The 24,285-nt window shown below is 42.5% G+C and overlaps 1 protein-coding gene across 1 annotated transcript; it reads right to left on the reverse strand.

Moving 5' to 3' along the window:
• Positions 1-1,637: 1,637 nt before the first annotated feature.
• Positions 1,638-3,125, reverse strand: LOC103198104 (keratin-associated protein 16-1). Its single transcript, XM_007942204.1, has one exon. It carries the CDS (start codon positions 3,123-3,125, stop codon positions 1,638-1,640), a length of 1,488 nt encoding a protein of 495 aa, XP_007940395.1.
• Positions 3,126-24,285: the final 21,160 nt, after the last annotated feature.

Genomic DNA, 24,285 nt, shown 5'->3' on the forward strand with positions numbered 1-24,285 from the left:
TAAAATGCACAGGACAGTCTCCCACAACAGAGAATTATCCAGCTCAAAATTTCAATAGCCTTAAGTTGAGAAGCCCTAGTCTACTCTCACCTATTCTTGCCATAGCCCAAGCTGCACCTTGGGGACAAGGAATAACTCCCCATTCTGTGAATTAAGTCTAGGGGATAACTTCTTTGAAGATACTCTGTCCTAGGAAATTATAAGAGGATATGTATGGAATTTTTACAGAGAGTATGACTTATAGGGACTGTTGTTGTTAGTTGCTGTCAAGCCAGTTCTGACTCATGGTGACCCCATATGTACAGAGTAGAACTTCTCAATAAGATTTTTAAGATGGTGACCTTTCAGAGGTACATCTTCAGGCCTGTCTTCCAAGGTGCCTTTGGGTGGGTTTGAATCACCAAACTTCCAATAAGTGTTTGATCATTTAACCCTCTGTGCCACCCAAGGACTCCTTATGGTGGTTAGACCATAAGAGTAGCTCTCCCGCAAGAAACTCAGCTTCCCTGGACCTTCTTTATTATAAATATGAACACCAGTTGTTGTTTTCATCCCACTGTGGACTCCAAAGCTATTGACTTCCTAACCAGTTATCTATCTCCAATCTGTCTACATCCCTTTTCAATCAGTCATTCACAAATGGGAGTTTCCAAACCCAGTGGTATTCATGTCAGTCACTCCCACACCAAACCCACACATCTCTATCTAGCATGTAGCCCCTGTCAAGAGCAGGTCACTGTCTACTAATCTAACTCATGGTTACCCAACCATCTACAGATACCTATGCCCAAGCCTCACTAATGAGCAGTGTGCTCACAAACCTTAGTAATTTATACTAAGGTTTCCTCCCCCTGGAAAGCTCTTCCTTCCCTGTTTTCAACTGACTAATTCCTACTTGTTCTGACTCAGCTCAAGCATCAGATTCACCAGTAACTCTTCCTTGGTTCTCCCCACCCCCATGCCTGCTGAATTCACAGTGTGCTGTGTTTTTATCTCTCCCCCAGTACTTATCACAGTGAAATGTCATCATTGTTTGTTTGCCTCTCAGTCTCCCCATCAAAGAATGGGGAGCTTAAAAGACTGAGACTTTTGTCTTTGTATTCGCAGAGCCTAACATAATCCTGGCAGCATTATATATAAGCCTGTTGGATGGATGGATGGATGGAGTTGCCCTCAAAGACAAAGGAAGTCAGCTGATGAAATTATGTCAAAACAGGAGGACAATGACAACAGCATGTCACTTCAACTTAGCCATCTTTATTGGACAGTGAAATATCTTTCTCTCATTTAAGATGTCACCAAGGAACATGAGCACACAAAGTGAGGGAGAACATGCGTATGGACAGAAAAGATTTTAGAAAAGAGATTTGAGATGATGTGGCAAAGCAGCTCTACTCAACTTGATGACAGTAAAAGATAAGAAGCCAGAATGTCCCCTTCTCAGTGCCCAGGGGCCTTCATTTGGACTATTAAGATACTGACATTTCTGACGAGTTCCTTGAAATGTAAGTAGATGGTAAGTTATGATAGAGAAAGAAAAAGATTCTAGCTAAGTCATACTGAGCCTGTGGGAGGGCAAACAAGTTTTCTCTCTAGCTGGTGACTTGCTTTGTAGGAATGGGTGGGCTCAGGCCAGTTCAGGAGTCAGCAGGCTTGCTGGCAGAAGGCTGGCTGGCTGCAGCCTCACAGGTGGTCGAGCTGGTGGGTTTGGTAGCAGTGGGCAGGCAGGGATTCACCTCTGAGACATCCTCCTTGCAAGGGGTTGAGTCAGCACAATCCGGTTGGCTGGAAGTGGACTTATTACGATCCCGTTTGCAGGAGTCAGACTCAGCACAAGGTATGCGGGAGCAGAGTGGGCGATAAGAGATAGAAGTGACATAGGCTGGGCGGTGTAAGATGGAGTAACAAGGACGGTAGCAGGCAGGACGGTAGGGGATAGATGTCACATATGGCTGCCTGTAGCCGATAGGACCAGAGTAGATTGAGCGGCAAAGTGGACGGCAGGAAATTGAAGTACTGCGAGGCTTCTTGCAGGAACTGGGTATGTAGAAAGTGGGCCGAGAACGAATTGGTTGACAGATGACAGAGGCAGAAGACCCAGGGCGGCAGCAAGGAGGTTGGCAGGGGGTGGAAGTGCAGGAAACAGGCTCACAGCAGATGGACCGACAGCGCTTGACTACATGGCAGGTAGATTGGCATGGGGTAGGCACACAGATGTTCTGTGAGCAGGGGCTGGTTTCAGAGCAGATGGGTTGGCAGATACTGGAGACACAACAAGAGGGCTCTTGGCAGGTGCTGGAGACACAAGATGGCTCACAAGGGCTTGAAACACAGCAGACAGGGCGGAGGCAAATGGGCTGACAGACCAGGGCCACACAGGTATCTGGCTGACAGATGCTGGCCTGCGAGCAAGATGGTTCACAAGTGCTGGGGTCACAGCAGATGGGCTGGCAGCTACTGGTCGTGGAGCAGACAGATGGATAGCAGCTGGGCACTGGGCAGATGGGCTGACAGCAAGCAGGCTCACAGACCACTGGTTGGCAGGAACTAGGCTCAGTGCAGCAGCTGGACTCGCAGACGACTGGCTGGCAGCAGCTGGGTTCACAGATGACTGGCTGGCAGGAAGTGGGCACACAAAGGACTGCTTGGCAGGAGGTATCCTCACAGCACACAGGTTGGCAGCAACTGCTTATGGAGCAAGAAGGTTCACAAGGAGTAGCTTCACAGCACACAGGCTGGGCACAGGTACTCACAGAGCAGGAGGGCTCACAGATCGTGGCCTCACAGCACACAGGCTGGGCACAGGTACTCACGGAGCAGGAGGGCTCACAGATCGTGGCTTCATAGCACACAGGCTGGGCACAGGTACTCACAGAGCAGGAAGGCTCACAGATTGTGGCCTCACAGCACACAGGCTGGGCACAGGTACTCACAGGACCGGAGAGCTGACAGCACTGGGGGCCACAGCTAGATGATCCACAGCCATCTTGACAAGTCACCAGTTGCCACGTCTGGCTCCCACAGGAACTGGGCAAGCAGATGGGCCTTACGCAGCTCACCTCTCTGGAGCAGAGAGTGATGGCTGGCAAGGAGGGGCATTTCCTGGAACAGCAGCTGCCAGACATGACGGAGGTGCCTCTGCTTCCTAGTGAGTCCTGAGAGGGAACTGCCTGACTGTGACCTCTCTCGGAGGCCGTCACCTTTATACTCCCTCACTAGTGTGTGCTGTTTGGAGCTCCTGCATCTTTTCCTCATTGCTGTTTGGACTAGTTTACACAGGAACATCTTATTATCCAAGGTTTGTTGATTTGGATGTTGTTTGTCTCCCCATAAAGATGCTGTTTATTTATTGACTAGCTAAATTTGGATCTTGGAGCTATAGGTCCTCTTGAAATAAGCATCATCTCCTCCAAGCTATGTGATCTATGTTTCTGAGCATGATGGATGGAGAAAGAAGAAAGAAACTTATAATTTATCCATCTTCTAGCCCTCTGTACCAATCCCTGAGCTGGGCACAGAGGATGTCCACATGAAAGAAATCTACTCACCCATTCTCATGGATCTCACTATCTAGTAGGTATAAACACAGGTGAATTCATTGCAATACAATGATAAGGTGAACAATAGACATCAGGAAATGGTAGAGGAATGTGGTGAGGTGCTCTGTCGGGGAGGTGGTATGGATTTTGAATGACTGATTTACAACATTGATCTTATTTAAAACCAACAGCAATCCATGGGGTAGAGAGTCTTCCCCTCTAGCTTTAGATGAAGAGACAGCTGGGGAGTGTTGAGTAGGTCAGAGTGTTTGAGTCATTCATTCACTGAATATCACACACAGCCTGCCCTCTGATCTAGGGCTGGTCTTCTCCTCCTCACCAACCTGTCTGGGCCAACCCCTCTCAGGAGCCTTGTCACAGGCTCAGCCCACCATGCTATCCTCCATTCCATTCTGTAAGCAGCCCTACCCTAGAGCATTGGCTCTACTTGTCCCTGAGAAGCACTTTAACCCAGCTCTCTGCTTCACCTCCTTACTTTCCCCCATTCCACCCCACCCCAAACATTCAGTAACCGTCCAGAGCCTTTCTTACCTTTGGTGATTTTAGTGGCATAGTGCCTAAGGCATTTGACACTAACACTAACCAGAAGGCTGGTGGTTCAAACCCACCAGCCACTCCTCGGAAGGAAGATTGGGCAATCTACTTCCATAGAGATACCGCCTCAGAAACCCAAGGAGGGGTTACAATGAGTTGGATTTGACTCAACGCCAGTGAATTTTGGTTTTATTTGGATTAAAAGAAAGATGTCTCCAAGACCCAAGGTGTGAAGAAGAAAGACAAGAAGTTATACAGCAGCTTCCCAACTTTATCTGTTAAGGACCTTGTGAACAAGAGACTCATCCTTGCTGCTACTTGAAGCAGAGATGAGGTGAGAAACAAACTTTAGGCTTTGTTTGTAGACCCCAAGTCCAGACATTCTTGTTCAGTGAAGGGCCTACCTTGCCTTTACCATGGACTTTCAGCATCAGTGCAAAAGTCAGACTCTCCCTTGGACAAGCTAAGCTATGGTGCCATTCATCCATCCTTCATTTATTAATGTATGGAACCATTCACTCAATTTCCCTTTGACTTATCTGTACAACTCACCCAACACTGGGTTATGTGTAAGGGATACAAAAAACATTAGTTGAAATTCCTGTTGCAAGGAGCCCACAGTTTAGAAGACAGGTAGATATATCAATAGCAGTCACAATAGAGCTATGATAGAGGGACACATGGGGTCCTGGGAGACACCGAGGAGAACCACTGACTTGGAAAGTTGGAAAATGCTTCTCAAGTGTACAAAGGCAAGTTTTCATCCTTAAGGAACATGGTGGAAGAGCAGAAAAGGATCAACTGTGAAAACCATAGACATAAGAGTGTGACACATTTGGGAGGCAGCAAATAGTCTAATGTAGCCAGGATGAAGTTCAAGAAGGTAGTGATGGGACCAGACGGGTTACTGGGCACCCAATCATGAAAGGCTTTGCAGGATCATAATAGAAATTTGGATTTATACTGAAGGGTGTGACTTTTAAGCAAGGAAGTAACTTAACCAGGTTTGCACTTTGGAAAGTTCTCTCTGGCTATCCTGTGGAGAAGGGATTGGAGGAGGAAGACAAGTCTGGAGGGGGGAAGCTTCATGGTGACAACTTGAACTGAGCAATGCCTTGGGGTTGGAGCAATGTGAGGGGATCTTAAAGAGGCAGAATCTACAGGACTCAATAGTTTCAATAGTTAAAAATGGAAGATTGGGAACAGGGAGTGCCATTCTCTGAAATATGGTAACAGAGCTGGCAGTGGGGAATGAGAACTTTTGGATAGCTCTGTACAAGGGTAAGGCTGAGATTACATCTCTGAGGTAGGGTCTGAGGCTGTTCCATGACAGAGTAAAACCTCAGATTCTCTCCAAAAACAAGATACCACTAATACCATTTATTGTTGTAGTTGTTATGTGCCATCGAGTCAGGCCCGATACATAGTGACCCCTCCTTGGGTTTCCAAGGCAGTATCACTATGGAAGTAGATTGGCCAACCTTCCTTCCGAGGAGTGGCTAGTGGGTTTGAACTGCCAGCCTTTTGGTTAGCAGTCAAGTGCCTTAGGCACTGTGCTACCAGAGCTCCGACTAATACCACTAGGCTTTAAAATTGAGACAGAAAATGGAAAATATATTGAGCTACCACTTGTTGTTGTTGTTGTTGTTGTTATGTGCCGTCGAGTCAAACCCGACTCATAGCGACTCCTCCTTGGGTTTCCGAGGCAGTATCACTACGGAAGTAGGATTGCCCAACCTTCCTTCCGAGGAGTAGCTGGTGGGTTTGAACCGCCAGCCATCTGGTTAGCAGGCAAGTGTCTTAGCCACTATACTACCTGAGCTACCACTACACACGTGCTAAAACCAAACACCAAACCCCCTGCTGTTGAGTCATTTCTGAGTCCCAGTGACCTTAGAGGATGGAGTAGAACTACCCAATAGTGTTTTCAGGGCTATAAATCTTTATGGAAGCAGACTGTCACACATTGATCCCACAGAGTGGCTGGTGGGTTTAAACTGCTGGGTTTTGGTTAGCAGCCAAGCGTTTTAACCATGGCACCACCAGGGGTCCTTATGCACTTGCTCTAATAGCCAAAAATAAAAAAGACTTGAACTGAGCAATGCCTTGGGGTTGGACCAAGTGAGGGGATCTTAAAGAGGCAGAATCAAGTGTTAGAAAGGACATGGAGAAACTGGAACTCTCAGACATTGCTGGTGGAAATACAAAATGGTGCAGCTTTGCAAAACAATCTTAAAGTTTCTCATAAACTGACACTTGCCATTCATCTGTATGTCCACACAAAGATTTGTACATGAATGTTCATAGCAACTTTATTCATAATAGGCCAAAACTGGGAACAACCTAAGTGCCCATTCGTAACTGAACGTATTTTTTAAAGGTAGTTTCTCCATACAGTGGAATATTATTCAATAAAAAGGGACAAACTACTTCAGATACCTGCAACAGCATAGCTAAATATCACAAGCATTATCCTAAGTAAAAAAGAGTGCACATTATATGATTTTGTATATATGAAATTCTAGAAATGGCAAAATGTAGACTGAATTAAAGCAGATTGATAGTTGCCTGGGTCTTGAGTAGAGAGTATGATTGGGGAATTTTGAGATGATAGAAGTCGTCTATATTTTAATTGCCATGTTGGTTACATGAGTACATTACAATCATCAAATCTCATCAAAATGTACACTAAAATTGGGAGCATTTTTGTATATAAAAATTCTATCTCGATAAAGTTGGCTTATAAAAAATGAGCCAGAAAATTTTTTAAGCTAAAAAATAAAAACAGCATAATTCAAATTTTATTTATAAATATACTTTGAAAGGAATCTAGAAAGACACACATCAGTAATAAAGTGTGAGTGGCAAGAATTCAGTCATTATTATTACTTTACTTATTTTGGATTTTTTTTCATATTTTAGGGAACAATGTTATGCATATAACCAGAAAAAAATTGTTTTTTTTTTAGTTGTTTGTTTAATAAAAAATTGCTTTGGAGAAATAAAAATAAATACTATTCTCTCGGGTAAAAAGCAGAATTTGTTTTATACCACATGTAGCTTAAGATCATGTTCACCAGGGTGTTGAATTGTCTAGCAGATGGACACTCACCCCTCTCATCTCTGAGACTCAAGCAAAAGGAATGCAGCTGGTTCCAGAACTAAAATAAGCCTAACTAAAAAAAAAAAAAAAATGTGAGATTGGCCCAAAGCATATGGCTAGAGGAGGAACTGGACTGCTCAGAACATCTTCAGAAGCTGCAGTTCACAAGGCTTTGCCCCAGGAATCCCTTCCAGTCAGAACCAACCTTGTTTTACCAAAGCCTCCTACTCCGACCTTGCCAGAGAGTTCTGACCAAGTCTGAAACCCTCCTAGAGAACCACTTCAGAGGGACTACAATGCAGAAGGAAGAAGCCATGCCCTTCCTCAAGATTAAACATAGCCAGCATCAACCTTGACCCAAGAGCTTTTAAAAATGCAGGTACCAGGGCCCCACTCTAGAGCTAATGGATATAATCTCCCTTGGTGAAGCCCAAGAATCTGTGCTGGTAAAAAAAAAACCTCCCCAAGTGAATCCCATGCAGTATATGGGAGTTTAGCCTACATCTCTGGTTCCCAGCCTTCAGTGCATAAGAATGACCTGAGGGTTAGTGTCAAAACAAGATTCCCAGGCCACGGTCCTGTAGATTCTGATCCTGCCTGTCCCAGGAAGAGTCCTCAAACTGGCCCCAAAGTCGTCCTGATGCAGGTGATCCACAAAGCACATTTCAGAAGCCCTCACTTTTGAGGAGGTGAAATAAGAGGCAGGAGGACTGATTAGGTTATGCCAGCATGCTCCAATTTATTCAGAGGTTAACAAAACTTTTGTGTCTCAAGAGCAGCAGAAAGCAGGGAGAGCAGGGGAAGGTTGGTCCCAAAGACACCTTGAGTAAAAGGATGCTTTTTCACTTCATGAACAGAAAGGGTGAGGGTTCACCCTTTAGGCTGTGGGGGATCACCTGGGGTGGGAACTGGTTTCAGTCTCTCACCAGCATGGCTCTTGTTCTCAATGCCTTGAAACACCCAGGCCAGGGTTAGAGAGCAAGTTCTCTACAGATAGCCCAGGAGGCAGGACACTGGCTGGGGGGCATGAAAGGTCCTGGAGACAAGGGGGTCTCCATCTGGAGCAGATGGAGTCTTTCACTGGACCTGCCTCAGTGGTAATGACTAAGGTCTTCATTTCGTGTCACAGACAGGTGTGGGCTGGCAGCAAACAGGGCCGCAGCACCCCGTGGAGCCACAGCAGCCGGAGCCACAGCAGCTCCCACAGCAGCCACCGCCACAGCCGCCACAGCCGCCACAGCCGCCACAGCCGCCGCAGTCTCCACAGCCGCCACAGCCTCCCCCACAGCAAGAAGATCCACAGCAGCCTCCTCCGCAGCCAGAGCCTCCGCAGCCAGAGCCTCCGCAGCCAGAGCCGCAGCAGCAACCACAGCAGCCGCAGCAGGAGGGCTGGCAGCAGCACGTTTCACAGCACTCTTGCTCTTGGCCGCAGCAGGTGAAGCAGTCCCCTTGGCAGCACCCCATGCTCCCGGACGGGCAGGTCGCAGGTCAGCAGCACGGCCAGAGTTCCCCAAGTCTGACGGTGGCCAGCTGGCCAGCAGCTTTTATACCCCCTCACCTGAGGGTGTAGGCACAAAGGACAGGATGTTTTCTTTGTTATTATTTACACTAGTTTCCATAAGAACGGCTTATTAGCTGGCTGTTTCTTTTCCAGTCCTGAGTACCTCAACTCATAAAAAAGCCCCACTCGTCCCAACTGCTATTTGTCCAGAGGGTAAAAATACCTCTTCACAAAGACCTGTCATCACGGCTAAACATCACCAGCCGTCATTAGCACAGGTTGCGTAGAGGAAGGGGAAGCTGGCCACCAACAAACTCTGGTTTTGGAATGGTGGGCTCCTCGCCCAGTTTCTCTGGCAGCAGGTTGGCAGCTGAGCATTTTTGTCATGGATGCTGGTCCTAGAAAACCAGAATGGTTAAGTGGATGCCCTGTCCTTCTGCTCCAAGCAGAGGCTGCTGAAAATGGTCTGGTCATAGAAATGGCATCCCCATTCCAGCCCACAAGAGCAATGCAAATATTTGTGCTTGTGTGTGGTATGTGATATGTGGAGTGTGCCACACGTTTGTTTGGACTAGGTCAGTGAGCATCAATTATGGGTAATGACTGCCCTGCAAAATGGAGAGACTCGTCATAAAACTGCAGGGGGCCAGGAAGTCACGTTCCTATGGCTGCATGGTGAACCGAACTCTGATGCTTCTCTCGAAATGGGCTAAAGAGCAGTGTTCAGCACCTATGATACCCAACCCCAGACCTCTCCTTGGTAGAAGGAGTAGGAAGAGATGAAAAAGGAGGAAGAGAGAAGGACAGAGGAAGGAAAAAAGGAAGGGAAGTGGGGTGAGAGGGAGGAAAGTAGGAAAGAGAGGGAAGGAGGAAGGGAGGGAAGAAGGAAGGAAGGAAGAAAGGAAGGAAGATCATTGACTACCCAAAACACTGCATTATTAGAATGTTGTGCACCTTTTAAAAAGATATCCAACCTTTACAGACTATCTAACAGAATAAGGAATACAAAATACCCTGCATGCCATCCCAGGGAATAAAAAGCCTTTGGAAAGATACTAGACTCCACAGAGGATTCAGGTCCACATGTAAATTCCTAGAAGGTTCACAACTCCTGTCCTTGTCTTGGGCTTTTGTACCTTGTCATCCTCTTGGAATGATAATAGAAGCCTTGGAACCTCCAGGCTTGGCCCTCAGGAATGCAGCACCCAGAGAGGCCTGGGCATCTGGATCATGAGGCAGCGCCTCTACTTCAGTTTCTCTTTCCTTTTTATTTTATTACGATTTGCGTGAAAGTTTACAGAGCAAATTCATACAGCAGTTCATACACATTTTGTTTCATCATATTGATTGCAATCACTATAATGTAGCATCTCTCTTCTCACTTCCTCCCTGTGGTTACCTTTTCCCTGTGTCCTTCTTTCCTATGCATTCCTGCTAAACTATCTCCCTGTGCAAATACCGCCCTTCTGATCTCCCATGATTGATTGTTCTAAGGAGTGTATCTACCTGGTGTAAATGTTCACTTTATATGCCTGCATAATGTTTGGCTGTGAGTGAGTTCATTTCCAGGCCTGAAGGGTGGCTGATGGCCATAGTCTCAGGGGTTTCACCAGTCTCTATCAAACTAGTAAGGCTGGTCTTTTAATGATTTTGAGTTTTGTTCCACATTTTTCTCCCACTTTATCCAGGGTCTCTAATTTTGATCCCTGTCTGAGTGGTTGACAGTGATAGCGGGCACTGTCTCGTTCTTTTGGTCCCATGGTTATTCGGGCTGAGTTTTGCATGGTCCACAAGTCCCTTGGACTAATAGCTGCCATGTATCTTTGGTTTTCTTCATTCTTCTTTGCTCCAGACAAGGAGAGACCCATTGTTGCATCTTAGATGGATGCTTACCAGCTTTTAAGACCCTAGTTGCTACTCACCAAAGTAGGATGTAGTACAATGTTTTTGTGTAGTATGTTATGCCAGTTGAGCTTAATGTCCCCCATGACCATGGTCCCAAGCCCACAGGTCTAACAACTTGCTCCGTCAGGGTGGTTGGCTGTAGCTAAGAAGTTATCATAACTTTGCCACCAGTTAGTTTTATCTATGTGGACATTCTTATAGCACATACAAATCCATATGTAGAAATAGCATCTCCCAAACTTATATATGGTCATGGGTGTATTCCCTTTTGCCTAGACATACCTGATTGTTCAACCCATCTACCTTCTTATCTACCCATAGATTAATGTTTGTTATTATTGACAGTGCAGTATTGTGTATGTAAAAGTGTTTATCTTTGTTGTCTGTTCCTCTTGTGCACCTCTCTGTGTCTTCCTTTTCCTTAAGGTTATTGTGTTGGTCAGTTACTTTTGGTATATATTGCCTTTCCCTTGTTATTGTTGTTATGTGCCGTCGAGTCAGACCTGACTCATAGCGACCCTTCCTTGAGTTTCTGAGGAATATCACTACGAAAGTAGATTGTCCAACCTTCCTTCCAAGGAGTGGCTGGTGGGTTTCCCTTAACCCACATCAACATGTGTCTCTTACTTATCTAGAAGTTTTCCCTCCCCACCCCTCCCATCCTTGGTAACCAACATAGAAAGTTTTCTTCCATATATAAACCTTTCCTTGACTTTTTACAATAGTGGACTAATACAATATTTGTCCTTCTATGACTTGGGAGCTCTGGTAGCATAGTGGCTAAGGCACTTGACTGCTAACCAGAAGACTGGCGGTTCAAACCAACCAGCCACTCCTCAGAAGAAAGATGGGGCAATCTACTTCCGTAGTGATACTGCCTCGGAAACCCAAGGAGGGGTCACTATGAGTCGGATCCGACTTGATGGCACATAACAACAACAACATGATTGACTTATTTCACTCAGCATAATGTTCATCCACCTTATGAGGTGTTTCTTGGATTCTACATTATTCCTTAGTGTTGTACAATATTCCTTTGTGTGTGTATCTTTCTCTCTCTCTTTAATGGGCCTGAAAGTAAGGAAACTTCTAAGAAGGTCTTAGAAGTGGGAGTGGGAGATGGGGTACAGTGACTACTTGGATATGATATGAGTCTTATTCTTCACAGGGTGTGGTATTTTATAACCAGGACAAACCCCAAAAGATCATCTGGTCCAGGGGTTTCTAAGCCTGATTGTACATCAGACTTGCCTAGGGCAGAAGTTTTGTAAAAATACGTATCCTCTCTATGTACGAGATCCTGCATAGAGTGGGAGAACAGTGTGGAACAAAACTCAAAATCATTTGGAAAAAAAAAGGGGGGGACCAGGTTTACTGGTCTGATAAAGCGTGATAGAACCCCTGAGACTATGGCCCAGAGCTGCCCTTCAGGTCTGGAATTGAACCCACTCCATGGCTTCCAGCCAAACAAAAGATAGGCATAAGAGGTGAACATTTACACTAGGTAGATACACTCCTTGGAGAGAACAATCATGGGAGAATAGAAGGGCTGTGGATGCACAGGGAGAAAGCTAGGGGGGCAGGAGTGCATGGAGGGATGGACATAGGGAAGAGGTAACTATGGGCAGGAAATGGGAGGGGAGTTGTCGCATTGTGGTAAATTGTAGTCAATGTCATGAGACAAAGTGTATGTGAACTGGGTATGGTTAAGTGAATTTTCTCTGTAAACTTTCATCCAAATCACAATAAATAAAAATAAAATAAAATAAAAATCACAGTGTTATCGGACCAAACGTGGCTCTCTGCCTAGTATGCAGTCAGGCCAAAATAGTTTACACACCGAGATTGAGAGAAGAGAAAATTACTTATTGCAAAGCAGCAGTGCAAGGAGTTAGGGGTAATTTAGTACCCAGATCTAAACTCCCCAAGATGCCAAGGAACACAGTTTTTGTAGGTTTCAGGAGAGGGGGTTGTGCATATTCACAAAAGGTTGAGGAATTTGCAGCGTGAATGTGAAATGGGTGAAGGATGAGTCACACTAGTTTCCTGTTATCAGATGATGGGGGCTTGGACAGAGGGAAGAGGGTCCTGCAATTAACTTTTGTTCCTCTAGTCCTATTGCATATGTCCTAGAGTTAATTTACAAGTTGTTTCTAAAATGCTTTACAGGAAGGAATATTTTCCATTCAGTTCTTTAAGGAACTGAATATTCATCTGCCTGGGGTGGGAGAATAGCTGGGGGTAATTTAGTTTACTTATAGGGTGGGAGAAATAGTTTTTACTTTACTGTTTCAACAGTAGTTAAAATGGTAGACTTAAGATATCCTGCTTTGAGTAAACACATTGTAAAATAAGACTTCCATTTAGTTCTGCATAGGGGTAGAAAATAATAATGATACGTATCCTCAAACTTCCCTCTGTCCTGTTAAATGAGCTCATGGAACCATGAGAATTGGCAGACCAAAGCACCAGCCTTACAGTCTGTTAGAAGTGAAAGCACAGTTTTATGGAAAGGTAGAGAGATTTGCAAATCAGAGGAGACACTAGTACCCAGGCAGGATACTAACCACAGAGACCCCTCCTTGGGTTTCCGAGGTGATGTCTCTACAGAAGTAGATTGCCCAGTCTTCCTTCCAAGGAGTGGCTGGGAGTTTTGAACCACCATCCTTCTGGTCAGCAGTCAAATGCCTTAGGCACTACCCACAAGAGCTCTAGGGCTATAAATTGCAAGAAGAGAGTGAGGTTTTTATCAGGTGGAGTAAACAAACGGCTATGGGCTCACAGGTGTGAGGGGTACATGACGAAAAGTCACGAGGGGTTGTTAAACTACAATCCTTCTTAACACTATCATTTCTAGTTCCTAACCTCCTGGAACATGCTGATTAAGGCATTCTTCTTGCATGAAGCAGTGCAAACATTCTCGGCAAACATGTTTTGACAAACAATTCCTCACAAGCTAAAATCTTAACCCTTACTCCTTTTCAGTTACTAGTGATTAAACTTTTATTAGAAGTTGAATTGTGTCTTCAGAGCAGAAGTTTTTAGGCCAAGCTAGAGTTTCATTCAAAATGTTGTTTAATAGATCTGGGGCAGCTGTTTTAGTCATGTCAAGTGCTCAGGTTTTCAAGTTTGTGTATACATTCTTCCTCTTTTGATCAAGCCAGCTCTTGGATGCCCAGATCTCCCACAAAGGAGTTATCCATCTTCTTCAAGGATTTAGTATTTCTGGGATACCTGCTCTATTTGAGCTTTTAATACCCCCAGACACTAGCTCTGTTATTAGAGGAGACCAGGCACCATCTGGTGTTACTTTGCTATAGCTTCAGACTTCATCTTCAGAGTGAATTGATTCTCACTAGTAAAGGTGTTGCAAATAGGGCCACATTGGAGGAACAATTTAACATTCCTAAAGGTCTGATCCAGGACTAAATTTCATTCTCCTCAGCAAAATCAGTTTCCTCTAAATACATGATTCATCACATGGCCAGATCTTGCAAGGATTTTCTGCAGCAATGAGAAACACAGTGTGTGATATATTTCAAAAGACCTGTAATAATAATTACAGTGATTTGAAGGAGTAGGCAGGCTAGTAGAAAAGAGTATATTCCAGATCTGACACTTTGAGGTCATCAACTAAAAATATCAAAGAAGGAAGGTACAGTCATGGGGGAAATGGTATGTAACCAGGAGGCCTTTTGACATATTTTTGTAATGTCTTGTTCTACTTCTTCAGAAGTGTTTATCCATGAAGTATAAGATATATTAGCAATAGTACAGACTCCTCCTTTTTGAGTTTGGAGGAACTCAAGGAATATTCTATTATCTAAAAACATTTTAGCAGGGGACTCTAAGGACTCCTGTTGAACTGCCATTCCCTCAGGAACATTATCAGCAATTTGGGCCATAGTGGCAGATAGATTGTGAATAGATTTTTCTAATTGTAATATGATATAAGTGGGAAGAAATGCTCAAAGTAATGACAAGCCCCATCTAGGCGTATACGCTATGGGATTATCTGAAAGGACAAGTTCTCTTTTCTGTAGGTATATTAATTTCAAGTCACTATCCCATAGCATTTGCAATGAATAAGTCATTGGTCTTGCAAAGTTCTATCATGTGGTCTCCAGCATCATTTCTTTCACCAAGGTCATATTTTCCAACTATTGATGATTTTTCTTTGTTTCCAACTTTTGCATTCCAATCACTAGTAATTAATCAATACATCTTGATTGCATATTTGGTCAATTTCAGACTTCAGAAGTTGGCAAATATCTTCAATCTTTGGCTTTAGTGGCTGGTATATAAATTTGAATAATACTGGTATTAACTGTTCTTCTTTATAGGCATATGAATATTATCCTATCACTGACAGCATTGTACTTAAGAATAGATCTTGAAATGTTCTTTTTGATAATGAATGTGATGCCATTCTTCTTCAATATGTTGTTCCCAATATGGTCGACCACATGATTTTCTTACTCAAAATGCCCAGTATCAATCCATTTCAGTTCAAGTCCATTTCAGTTCACTAATACCTAGGATGGGAGCTCTGGTAGCATAGTGCCTAAGGCACTTGACTGCTAACCAGAAGGCTGGAGGCAGTTCAAACCCACCAGCCACTCCTTGAAAGGAAGGTAGGGCAATCTACTTCCATAGTGATACCATCTTGGAAAACCAAGGAAGCATCACTATTGTTAGACTCAGGTCTTGAAAGGAGTGTCGGTGCAAGGAAGCTGCCACTGACACGATAATGCAAAAGCAAAAGGAAAGTTTATTAGCTAGCTCGAGCTAGGGTCTCAGCTTACACTGACACAGTGGCTTGGGCAAAAGACCCCATGCTCTCCTACTATTACATTTTTATAGAAAAATATAGGGTGGAGTAACACCAAGGCAAAGGGGTACAAATGATTAGTTGTTGCTAGGGGGTAGAGAAGGAGGGGAGGGGGTTTGAGGTAAAGCCTTGAGACGTGGGGGACGTGCTGAAATCCGGAGGGGAGATAAAGCCCTGAGACGTGGGGGACGTGTTAGAATCCCCGGCACTAAAGACTTCTGGTTAAAGAATTACCTGGGGGCCATTACCTGGAGGCCATTAGGACTCAGGCCTCACATTCCTTAGGACCCAGACCTCACAACTATGAGTCGGGCTCAACTCGACAGCACATAACAACGACAATACCTAGGATATCAACCTTTATGCATTCCACTTCATTTTTGACAATTTCTAATTTTCCTAGATTCATACTTCTTACATTCCATGTTGCAATTATTAATGAATGTTTACAGCTGTTTCTTCTCATTTTGAGTCATGCCACATCAGCAAATAAAGGTCCTGAAAGCTTTATTCTGTCCATGGCATTAAGGTCAACTCTACTTTGAGGAGGCAGCTCTTCCCCAGCCATATTTTCAGTGCCTTCAGTCTGAGAGGCTTGTCTTCTGGCACTATATCAGACAATGTTTCAGGGCTATTTGTAAAGTTTTCCAGTAATATACCAGATAATGTTTTACTGCTATTTTTTTTTTCTTTTTTCTTTCTTTCTTGTTTTTTACTTTTATTATGGTGAAAAGATACATTCACCAACATACGTTCACCAACATAGCAACTTCCCCATTTACAGCTCAGGGACGTGGATGACATTTTTCATGTTGTGCTGCCATTATTGCTGTCCTTTTCCAAAATATTCCACCACCATTATCATAAACTCAATGCCCTACAAAGAAAGGCTTCCCCTTTCCCCTACTCCCTCTTGCCCATGATAACCACTAATAATCTTTGGTAGCTATATATTTTTTTCTGCCTCTCTAGGAATTTAACCTCCCCTCCCATCCCTGGGAACCAACAAAGAAAGTTTCCTTCTATGTGTAATCCTTTCCTTGACTTTTTATAATAGTGGATTATATTATCCGCATGTTATGCAGTGTTTTGCAGATTCTACACTGTTCTTTAGGGTTGCATAATATTCCATGGTGTGTATGTACCACCGTTTGTTTATCCATTTCTTGGTTAATGCACATTTAGGTTTCACTGCTATTTATAAAGTTTTTGTAAGGTTGCAGTAAGGAGAAGAGAATGCACAAAAGTAGGGTTAAAGAGAAGTTTTTATTCTGTGCTCCTGGGAGAAGTTTACAGGTCCCCGAGAGGGGCCTGGGCGAGGTTCATGGGTCCCTGAGAGGGGCCAGAGAAGTCGCGCTGCCCAGGTGAAAGAAAGGGTTTTTTATAGTGATTTTCTTCCTGGTTCTTAGAGGACCAGAGTGAGAGCAGGGTATGTGTTACAGGGACCAATAAGGTTAAAGTACCCTATTAACATGGGGGTAGGAAGCAGAATTGAAGCACTTCATTAACATAGTGGCCAGGAAATGGTTGGGGGCTTTTGTGAGTAAGAGTCAGGTGCTGGGGTCTTTCGTAAGCAAGGGTTATGTGCTGGGGTCTTTCATAAGCAAAGGCTATGTACTGGGGTTTGGTATGGGCTCTGGTCAGCTGCCTCCTTGCTTGACCAGTTCTTACAATGCCCTCCAGCTTAAACATTCACCCGCCTGGCCAGCCATGTTTCTGCCTAACAGTTTTCAGTGGCCATTTTTTTTCAGAAACGGACCGCCATGTCCTTCTTCTTAGTCTGCCTTAGTCTGGAAGCTCCACTGAAACCTGTCCTCCATGGGTGACCCTGCTGGTATTTGAAATACCGATGCCACAGCTTCCAGCATCACAACACCATGCAAGCCACCACAGTACGGCAAACTGACAGACAAGTGAATGACTTATCCATTGCAAATACCTTTTTTCAACAATGTAAATGTTGATTATACACGTGGACCTCACCAGATGGAATACACAGGAATAAAATTAACGATATCTGTGTGTAAAGATGCAAAACTATTAAATATCAACAGTTGAAAACTAGAGTCCAAAATTTTCAGCAGCTGGCATATAATCTTGTTCCATGTTTCTTGGGATCCGCTGCTTGTTTTAAAGTTGTCTGCTTCCTACCATTAGAGTATTTCAGCCTGAGTTTCAAATCTCCATTTGGCTGACAAGTCCAGACAGATGCTTTAGTTTTCTTTAGCTGTAATAAATTAATCCAAGTGTTGATTCTTTCTATTCACTGCACAAGATTAGTGAAGAGATCTAGATTAAAGCCCTTTCCAGAAAGATTCTAAAGAATATTTTAGTGTGTGCTTTGTCCAATAAACATAATCTCCTGGGGTAATATTAAGTAAAGAAAGAGAACCAGGTTTTTGCTGCTCAAATGCTTATTTAATTTCTGAAGAATATTATTTAGTGTCTGGCATTAGGAATTGGCAGTATTTTAATAATCCAGATTGTATTAAATACAGGCAATATAGGGAAGGATCATAGACTGTCTGGTAATTATTTCATAAGGAGTAAGTCTATAAGGTCCAAAAGAAGTACTTCTTAAAATTAAAAGGGCTAAATGGAGAACCTAAGGATCCAAGACAAACCTAAGGATTCAGGAAGCTTAGCAAATTAGGGTTTTATTAGGCCATTTGTTCTAACAAGAACGAACAAATCTGTCCTGGAAGAAGTGGAGTCAGAATGCTCCTTGGAAGTAAGTAGTCTTACCTATTTTGGCCATGTTGTCAGAAGAGACCATTCCCTGGAGAAGGGTCTCATGCTTCGTAAAGTGGAAGGACAGCGGAAAAGGGGAAGGCTCACAACAAGATGGATTGATACAGTGGCTGCAACGATGGGCTCAGATGTAGTGAGGATTGTGAGGCTGGCGCAGGACTAGGCAGTGTTTCATTCTGTGGTACATAGGGTTGCTATGAGTCAGAGCTGACTTGACAGCACCTAATAACAACAACGTTTGTTCTTTCTACAAGTACAGAGGACTGGGGATGATGGTAAGAGCAATGCAATGGGGAAAATTCAGCATAACTTTTGAATAACAGGCCCAGTAAAATGAGTTCCCAGATCATTGCAAATAATTTTTGTTGCTGTCCTGGTAAGTTTTAGGCTTTTGTGGAGCCTCTTTGCTACACAAGTAGCAGTGACATATCATCAGGGGAAAGCCTCTACTTGATGTGAAAATCTACAAATCATTACTAAGATATATTTATAACCATTTGAAGGTGGAAGTTGGATAAAATCTAATTGTAATTCAAGCATAGGTCCAGAGGGCAAAGGGTATTGCCCAGGTAAAATTTTCAAATGTTTCCTAGGGTCATAGTGAGGACAGATAGAACATAAAAGCCCACATGCTCAGCTGACTCAGAAAATTTTCCCCACCAATATTTCTTTTAAAAGTTCACTTTATTGCTTCTTAGATGAGTGTTCTCATATAAAGTTTTCATCATTGGGGCATGCAAAGTTTGGGGAGAACAATTTTAGCATCAGTTCCTAACCATAGGTTAGTGCTAGTGTCTTGGTAACAGCCTGACTTCTTCCATGTCTTAGTTTCATCTGACTGAGCTAATTACTGATATCTCAAAGGCTTTCCTTTGGTAGGTTCAAAAACACTAGTTATTTCATGGGAATTTTTCCCTGTAGTTTCTTCTAGAGGCCACTCTATAGACACCTGTGTTATAACAGAGCACAATAATTCGGGGAGCAGCTTGTTCAGCAGCTGCATCAGCAAGTTTGTTCCCTCTAATTTCTTCCATTTGGGGCACTCTCTTCAGTTGGTGAACCTGTATTTTAATTACAGCAATTTCAGAAGGGAGCAACAAGTCATCTAAAAGTTCTGCTACTAAAGTCCCGTTGTTAATAGCATGACCAGAAGAGATTAATAACCCTCTTTGTCACCATAAAACATGCTATAATCACGAATAACTCCAAATGCATATTTTGAATTCCATATATATATATATATATATATATATATATGTATAACTTCCCTTTAGGAAGGTTGCAAGCTTGAGTAGGGGCAGTAAGTTCAGCTTGTTGGACTAAAGTGGCTTTAGGAAGTGGGTAACTTTCAAGGACTTCAGTAGAAGTTATAACAGCATAACTAGACTGATGAGAATCAGGAGTTGGTTTTAAATAAGAGCCATCTGCAAATAATATCATATCAAAGTTTGTCAAAGGAGTTTCCTTTAAGTCACTATGGGGAGCCAAAAACTGCTCAGTTAGATCTAAACTATTGTGGGGAAGACAATTGCCTTCATCAGTTTCAGGGAGAAGAGTGGCTGGGTTTAAAGTAGCTGCTGCAGGTAGTCTTATATTTGAAGCTGCCAGAGGAAGAAACTTAGAGGAGGTGAGACTACTGGTAGATAAATGTTGGGTTAAAGCAGAATTAAGTAAAGTAGACACATCATGCAGTAAATGAATATCTAAAAAGTTCCACTATCTGTGGTAGTTTCAATCAATTCTGCAGTAGCAGCTGTGGCTCAGAGGCAAGAAGGTAAGCTCTGGCTACAGAATCCAGTTGCAGGCTGTAGTAACATACAGGTCAGTTTTTCCCTTTATGTTTCTCTGTATGAACACCTAATTCATTGCCAGAAACTTTGTGTACAAATAAAGAGAAGTATAAATGATAGTTATAGAACCCCAACGTGAGCGTGTTTATCAAAGCTTCTTTTAATTTAGTTATTGCCTCTTGACCTTCTGGGGTAAGATGGAATGGATCAAGCTCAGAGGTTTTAAAATATTTGTGTAAAGCTTCATATGAATGTGAGATAGATTATATGCATGTGGCATATCAGCAGGAGAAAGTCAGTGACAATGGGCTCAAGCATGACAGCAATTGTGAGGATGGCATAGGTAGGACTGGGCAGTGTTTTGTTCTGTTGTACAGAGGGTCACGATGAGTCAAAACTGACTCAATTGCACCTAACAACACCATAAAGCTTGATCCATGAGAGAAAAAATAGAGATCCAAGCTTGACAATAGCCACAGAACCATAAAATTCCACTTCAATATTTCTTTGTTTTAGGTAAAGGAAGGCTGCAATAGCTTCTTTTTTCTTGGGCTCAATAGAAATGCCTTGTGAAGAGATTAAATGATGTAAGCATTTGACAGAAGGCTGAACTAATTGTAACATTTCTCTAGAAACTTTTTGTCCACCAGAAGCTACATGTTTCAATAAAGTGATGCTGACTTCTTGACAAGCTTGCCAGGAGGTGGAACACCAGTAGCTCATTGACATGTTGTAACAAGGTAGACTGCAAAGGTTGCAGATCTACATGCACAACCTGGGAAAACTAAGTAGGGAACTCAGTGAAATTCTGGTGCATGACAATCTAGGAGAACTGTTGGTTGTTCCAAGTAAAAGCAAATAAACATTGGCTTCCCGGGCCTACTGGAATACTGAAAAAGGAATTACAAAAGTCTATCATAGTAAAGCATGCTGTGTCAGGGGGACATGGAAATTAACAAATGTGGAGCAAAGACAACCAGCAATCTAGGAATGACAATGTGCTTAATTATCCTGAACAAATCTCCAGCCTCTGTTGTGTGGCTTCTTAACTGGAAGGACAGGTGAATTACCAGAGCTTGTGCAGGGGATGATTAGCCATTTAGAAAGAAAATCCTGAATTATAAGAGTTAATCATTCCTTTGTTACTCACTTAAGTGAGAATTGGAGAATCTTGGGCAGGGGATTATATGTGTCCATTTGCATTGTAATAGGTTCAGCATACTCAGCCAATGTTTGTGGATATTGTAACCCATAAAATTTCAGGGATTTGAGAAATAAGTTCAGGGAGGAGGGAGCCTGAACAAGCAGAACTTTGAAAGGGCACAGTAAGGGCTTTTATATGGCAAAGAGCCTCTTTTTTTGGAATATTGTCTATCCCTAAGTTCTGACTTTCAGGCAAAATTAATATTTCCACCTTTTCATTAAACTGTAAATGGCAATCCCATTCAGATAAAATATCTGTTCCTATTAAAAATGACAGGGGTTCCAGGACTAAGCAAAAAGAAAAAAAAAAAAAAAAGGATGCAGATCCTCAGTGGGGCCAAGAGATATCTGCACAGCTTGAGAACAAACTAATGTCTGTTCTTTATTAGTAACCCCCACTATATTTGAGGTCTTTTTACTCTGAGACAGGGGTTTTTGTAAACATGTGAGGTTAACTGCAGATAGTGTAGTTCCTATATATTAAAAATTGTCAGTGTTCTCCATTGCTGTACATAGTTGTTTCTCCTTGAAGGTTTACAGCCACCATGGGAAAAGTCCCTATATTGTCCCCAGAGCCCCTTCATTCTGAATCAGGGGGTAGAAGGGCCTTTGGGGTGGAAACTTTCTGTTTATTCTTCTATTTAAAACATTCCTTTTCCCAATGGCAAGATTTTTACAATAGTGGCAGAGACAGTCTCAGGTCCATTGGAGGATTTAAAATTTCTTTTCTGGATAAACCCTTGTAGCTACTGGAATGAAAGGGTTATTAATTTGTTAGCCTTAGCTGTCTGCTTTGTTTCTAAAGTTTGGGCAAGCTTGTGAGCCAAGTTAGTCCATTTGGCTGTGGGAGCAGCCTTCTAATCTAAACTATGTCTTTTAACTAAGGCTGAAATTTCCAGCTTGAGGCTAGATATAAATATTGCATTAAAGGCATCCTTAGTTTCTTCATCTAAAGGGTCTAACCCAGAATGTTATGGAAACTTCTAGAATAATCAGGCTTGATAATCATGTACACAAAGTCCAATCAGTTATTGGGAAAAAGGCCTTAGGGATTTCTTTAAGTAATTTTTAGCCTCTTTTATTTCAAGCTTCTGTGAGAAGCTGTTTTGTCTGTATCCAAGCCTAAACTATCTTGGAAATCTTTCCATTCAGCTTATTCTAACCATAATTTGGCTTCCCTGGGGCCAACTAACATATAGATTAATTGATATAAATCAGGCTGCCCAGGATGATAAATTTCAATAAAGATTTTTAAATCTTTAGCAAATTTGTAAGGATTCTCATTTTGGATTTTGGAAAATCTTTACCAATGCTATATAATTCTATTTGAGTCCAGAGACTAAAAGAAATAATAGATTTCTTTGGGTTTTCTCTAGTATATAATCCAGATTATGTGAGGGAATCTTAAAAATCATTTCAGGAATGGGTTTTGGACACTCTGGTTTTGAACTCTCTAGCTTTGTGTCTTTAGCAGGTTCTTTGGGGGGGGGGGAGTTCACACAGTGTTTCCTAAAAGGTAAGAAGGTAGAGGAGGGTACAGAAAAGCAGCTGCCAGCAGAGGAGCAGAGAGAATTGTAGTGGTAGGTGTAAGCATAGCAGATTCTGACTTTGTAATTCCTTATTTTATTTATTTATTTCAGAAACTGTATTCTGCAGTTTTTAAAATTCTATTTAGTCACTTTAAGAACAGTAACTTGTGGAGAGGTTATTTGCTATTTTGATGTCTTTGAGAGGTCTTGAGATACCAATTTAAAAAGCTATCCCTTTGCATTTTCTTAATACAGGAGCCTTTATTTTCTAATTTACTGCACAGAAATTTTACCTTAAAGATATTGAAGATTCCCCAAAGTAGCCACTGATCTTCTGATCTGCCTTTGGTTAGGCCATGCCAAGTAGACAAAAACAAACATGTCAAAGAACCAAAATGTTTGTTGATGTAATGAGCTTGAATTCCTGAAGGAAACTCAGTGTCACCCTTAGACTTGGTATATCCTATGCTCCCAATGGCAGTGTAAAGTTAGCTTCAGAAGCTTTAAACAAAAGATTGGTGCTTTCAGTGTCTCAGAACCAAATAATAATAATAATAATAATAATAATATCCCTATTGAAGGAGTGCTGCAGAATTTTTGTGGCAGTGTTTTGACTTGGCCTGTGCTCATTGTTTCTAAGCAGTGTTAAGGTTCTGGGATTCTTAAGCAATGATTGTCTGGAACCTAAAAAAATAAGAACTTATGTTCCACTTTACAAAAACAGAAAGGAAGAGAAAGCCAAATCTTACAATAAAACTCAAGGACTTCTACACAAAAGAACGGAGGCTCAGACCCACGAGGTATTTACCTTGCTGCAACTCTTGAATCTTCTGGAGATGGAGAGCTCCAAAATGACCAAGCTCAGTACTGTTGGCCTGAATCCCTGGCACCTTGGAAGTTGCAGAAGCAAATTCACCTTCAGGTCCCTTCATGGTCACAAAGAAATATCATAGTGAACTACCAGTCTTACACTCTGTTAGAGTGAAAGCAAAGAGTTTTATTGAAAGGTAGAGAAATTAACAAATCATGAGACATACTGGCACGCAGACAGGATACAGTAGAGTTCCAAATTGCAAGAAGAGAACAAAGTTTTTATCAGGTGGAGTAAATAAAGGGCTATGTGCTCACATGAACAAGGGGCAAATGTGACAAAAAAGTTACAAGGGGGTTGTTAAACTATAGTCCTTCTTAACATCATCATTTACATTTCCTAACCTCTTGGGACATGTTGACCAAGACATTCTTCTTGAGTCAAGCTGTGCAAACACTTGACAAACATCTTTTAATGTACAATTCCTCACACAAGCTAAAATTTTTACCCTTGCTCCTTTATGGTTATAAACAATTAAACTTTTATTTTTAAAAGATAAATTGTCCCTTTAGAGCAGCAGAAGCAGAGGTTTTTAGGCCAACCTGAAGTTTGATTTAAAATGGACTTTAATTTAGATCTGGGCAGCCATTTTAGTCATGCCAAGTGCCTCGGTTTTGGGGTTTGCTTATACAGAATCTATGTATTTTCAATGGGAGTTCTGGTAATGTAGTGCCTAAGGCACTTGACTTCTAACCAGAAGATTGGCA

The sequence above is a fragment of the Orycteropus afer genome, unplaced genomic scaffold (assembly GCF_000298275.1).
Source record: "Orycteropus afer afer isolate SDZICR_OR568_19922 unplaced genomic scaffold, OryAfe1.0 scaffold00085, whole genome shotgun sequence".
In the NCBI taxonomy this organism is placed as follows: domain Eukaryota; kingdom Metazoa; phylum Chordata; class Mammalia; order Tubulidentata; family Orycteropodidae; genus Orycteropus; species Orycteropus afer.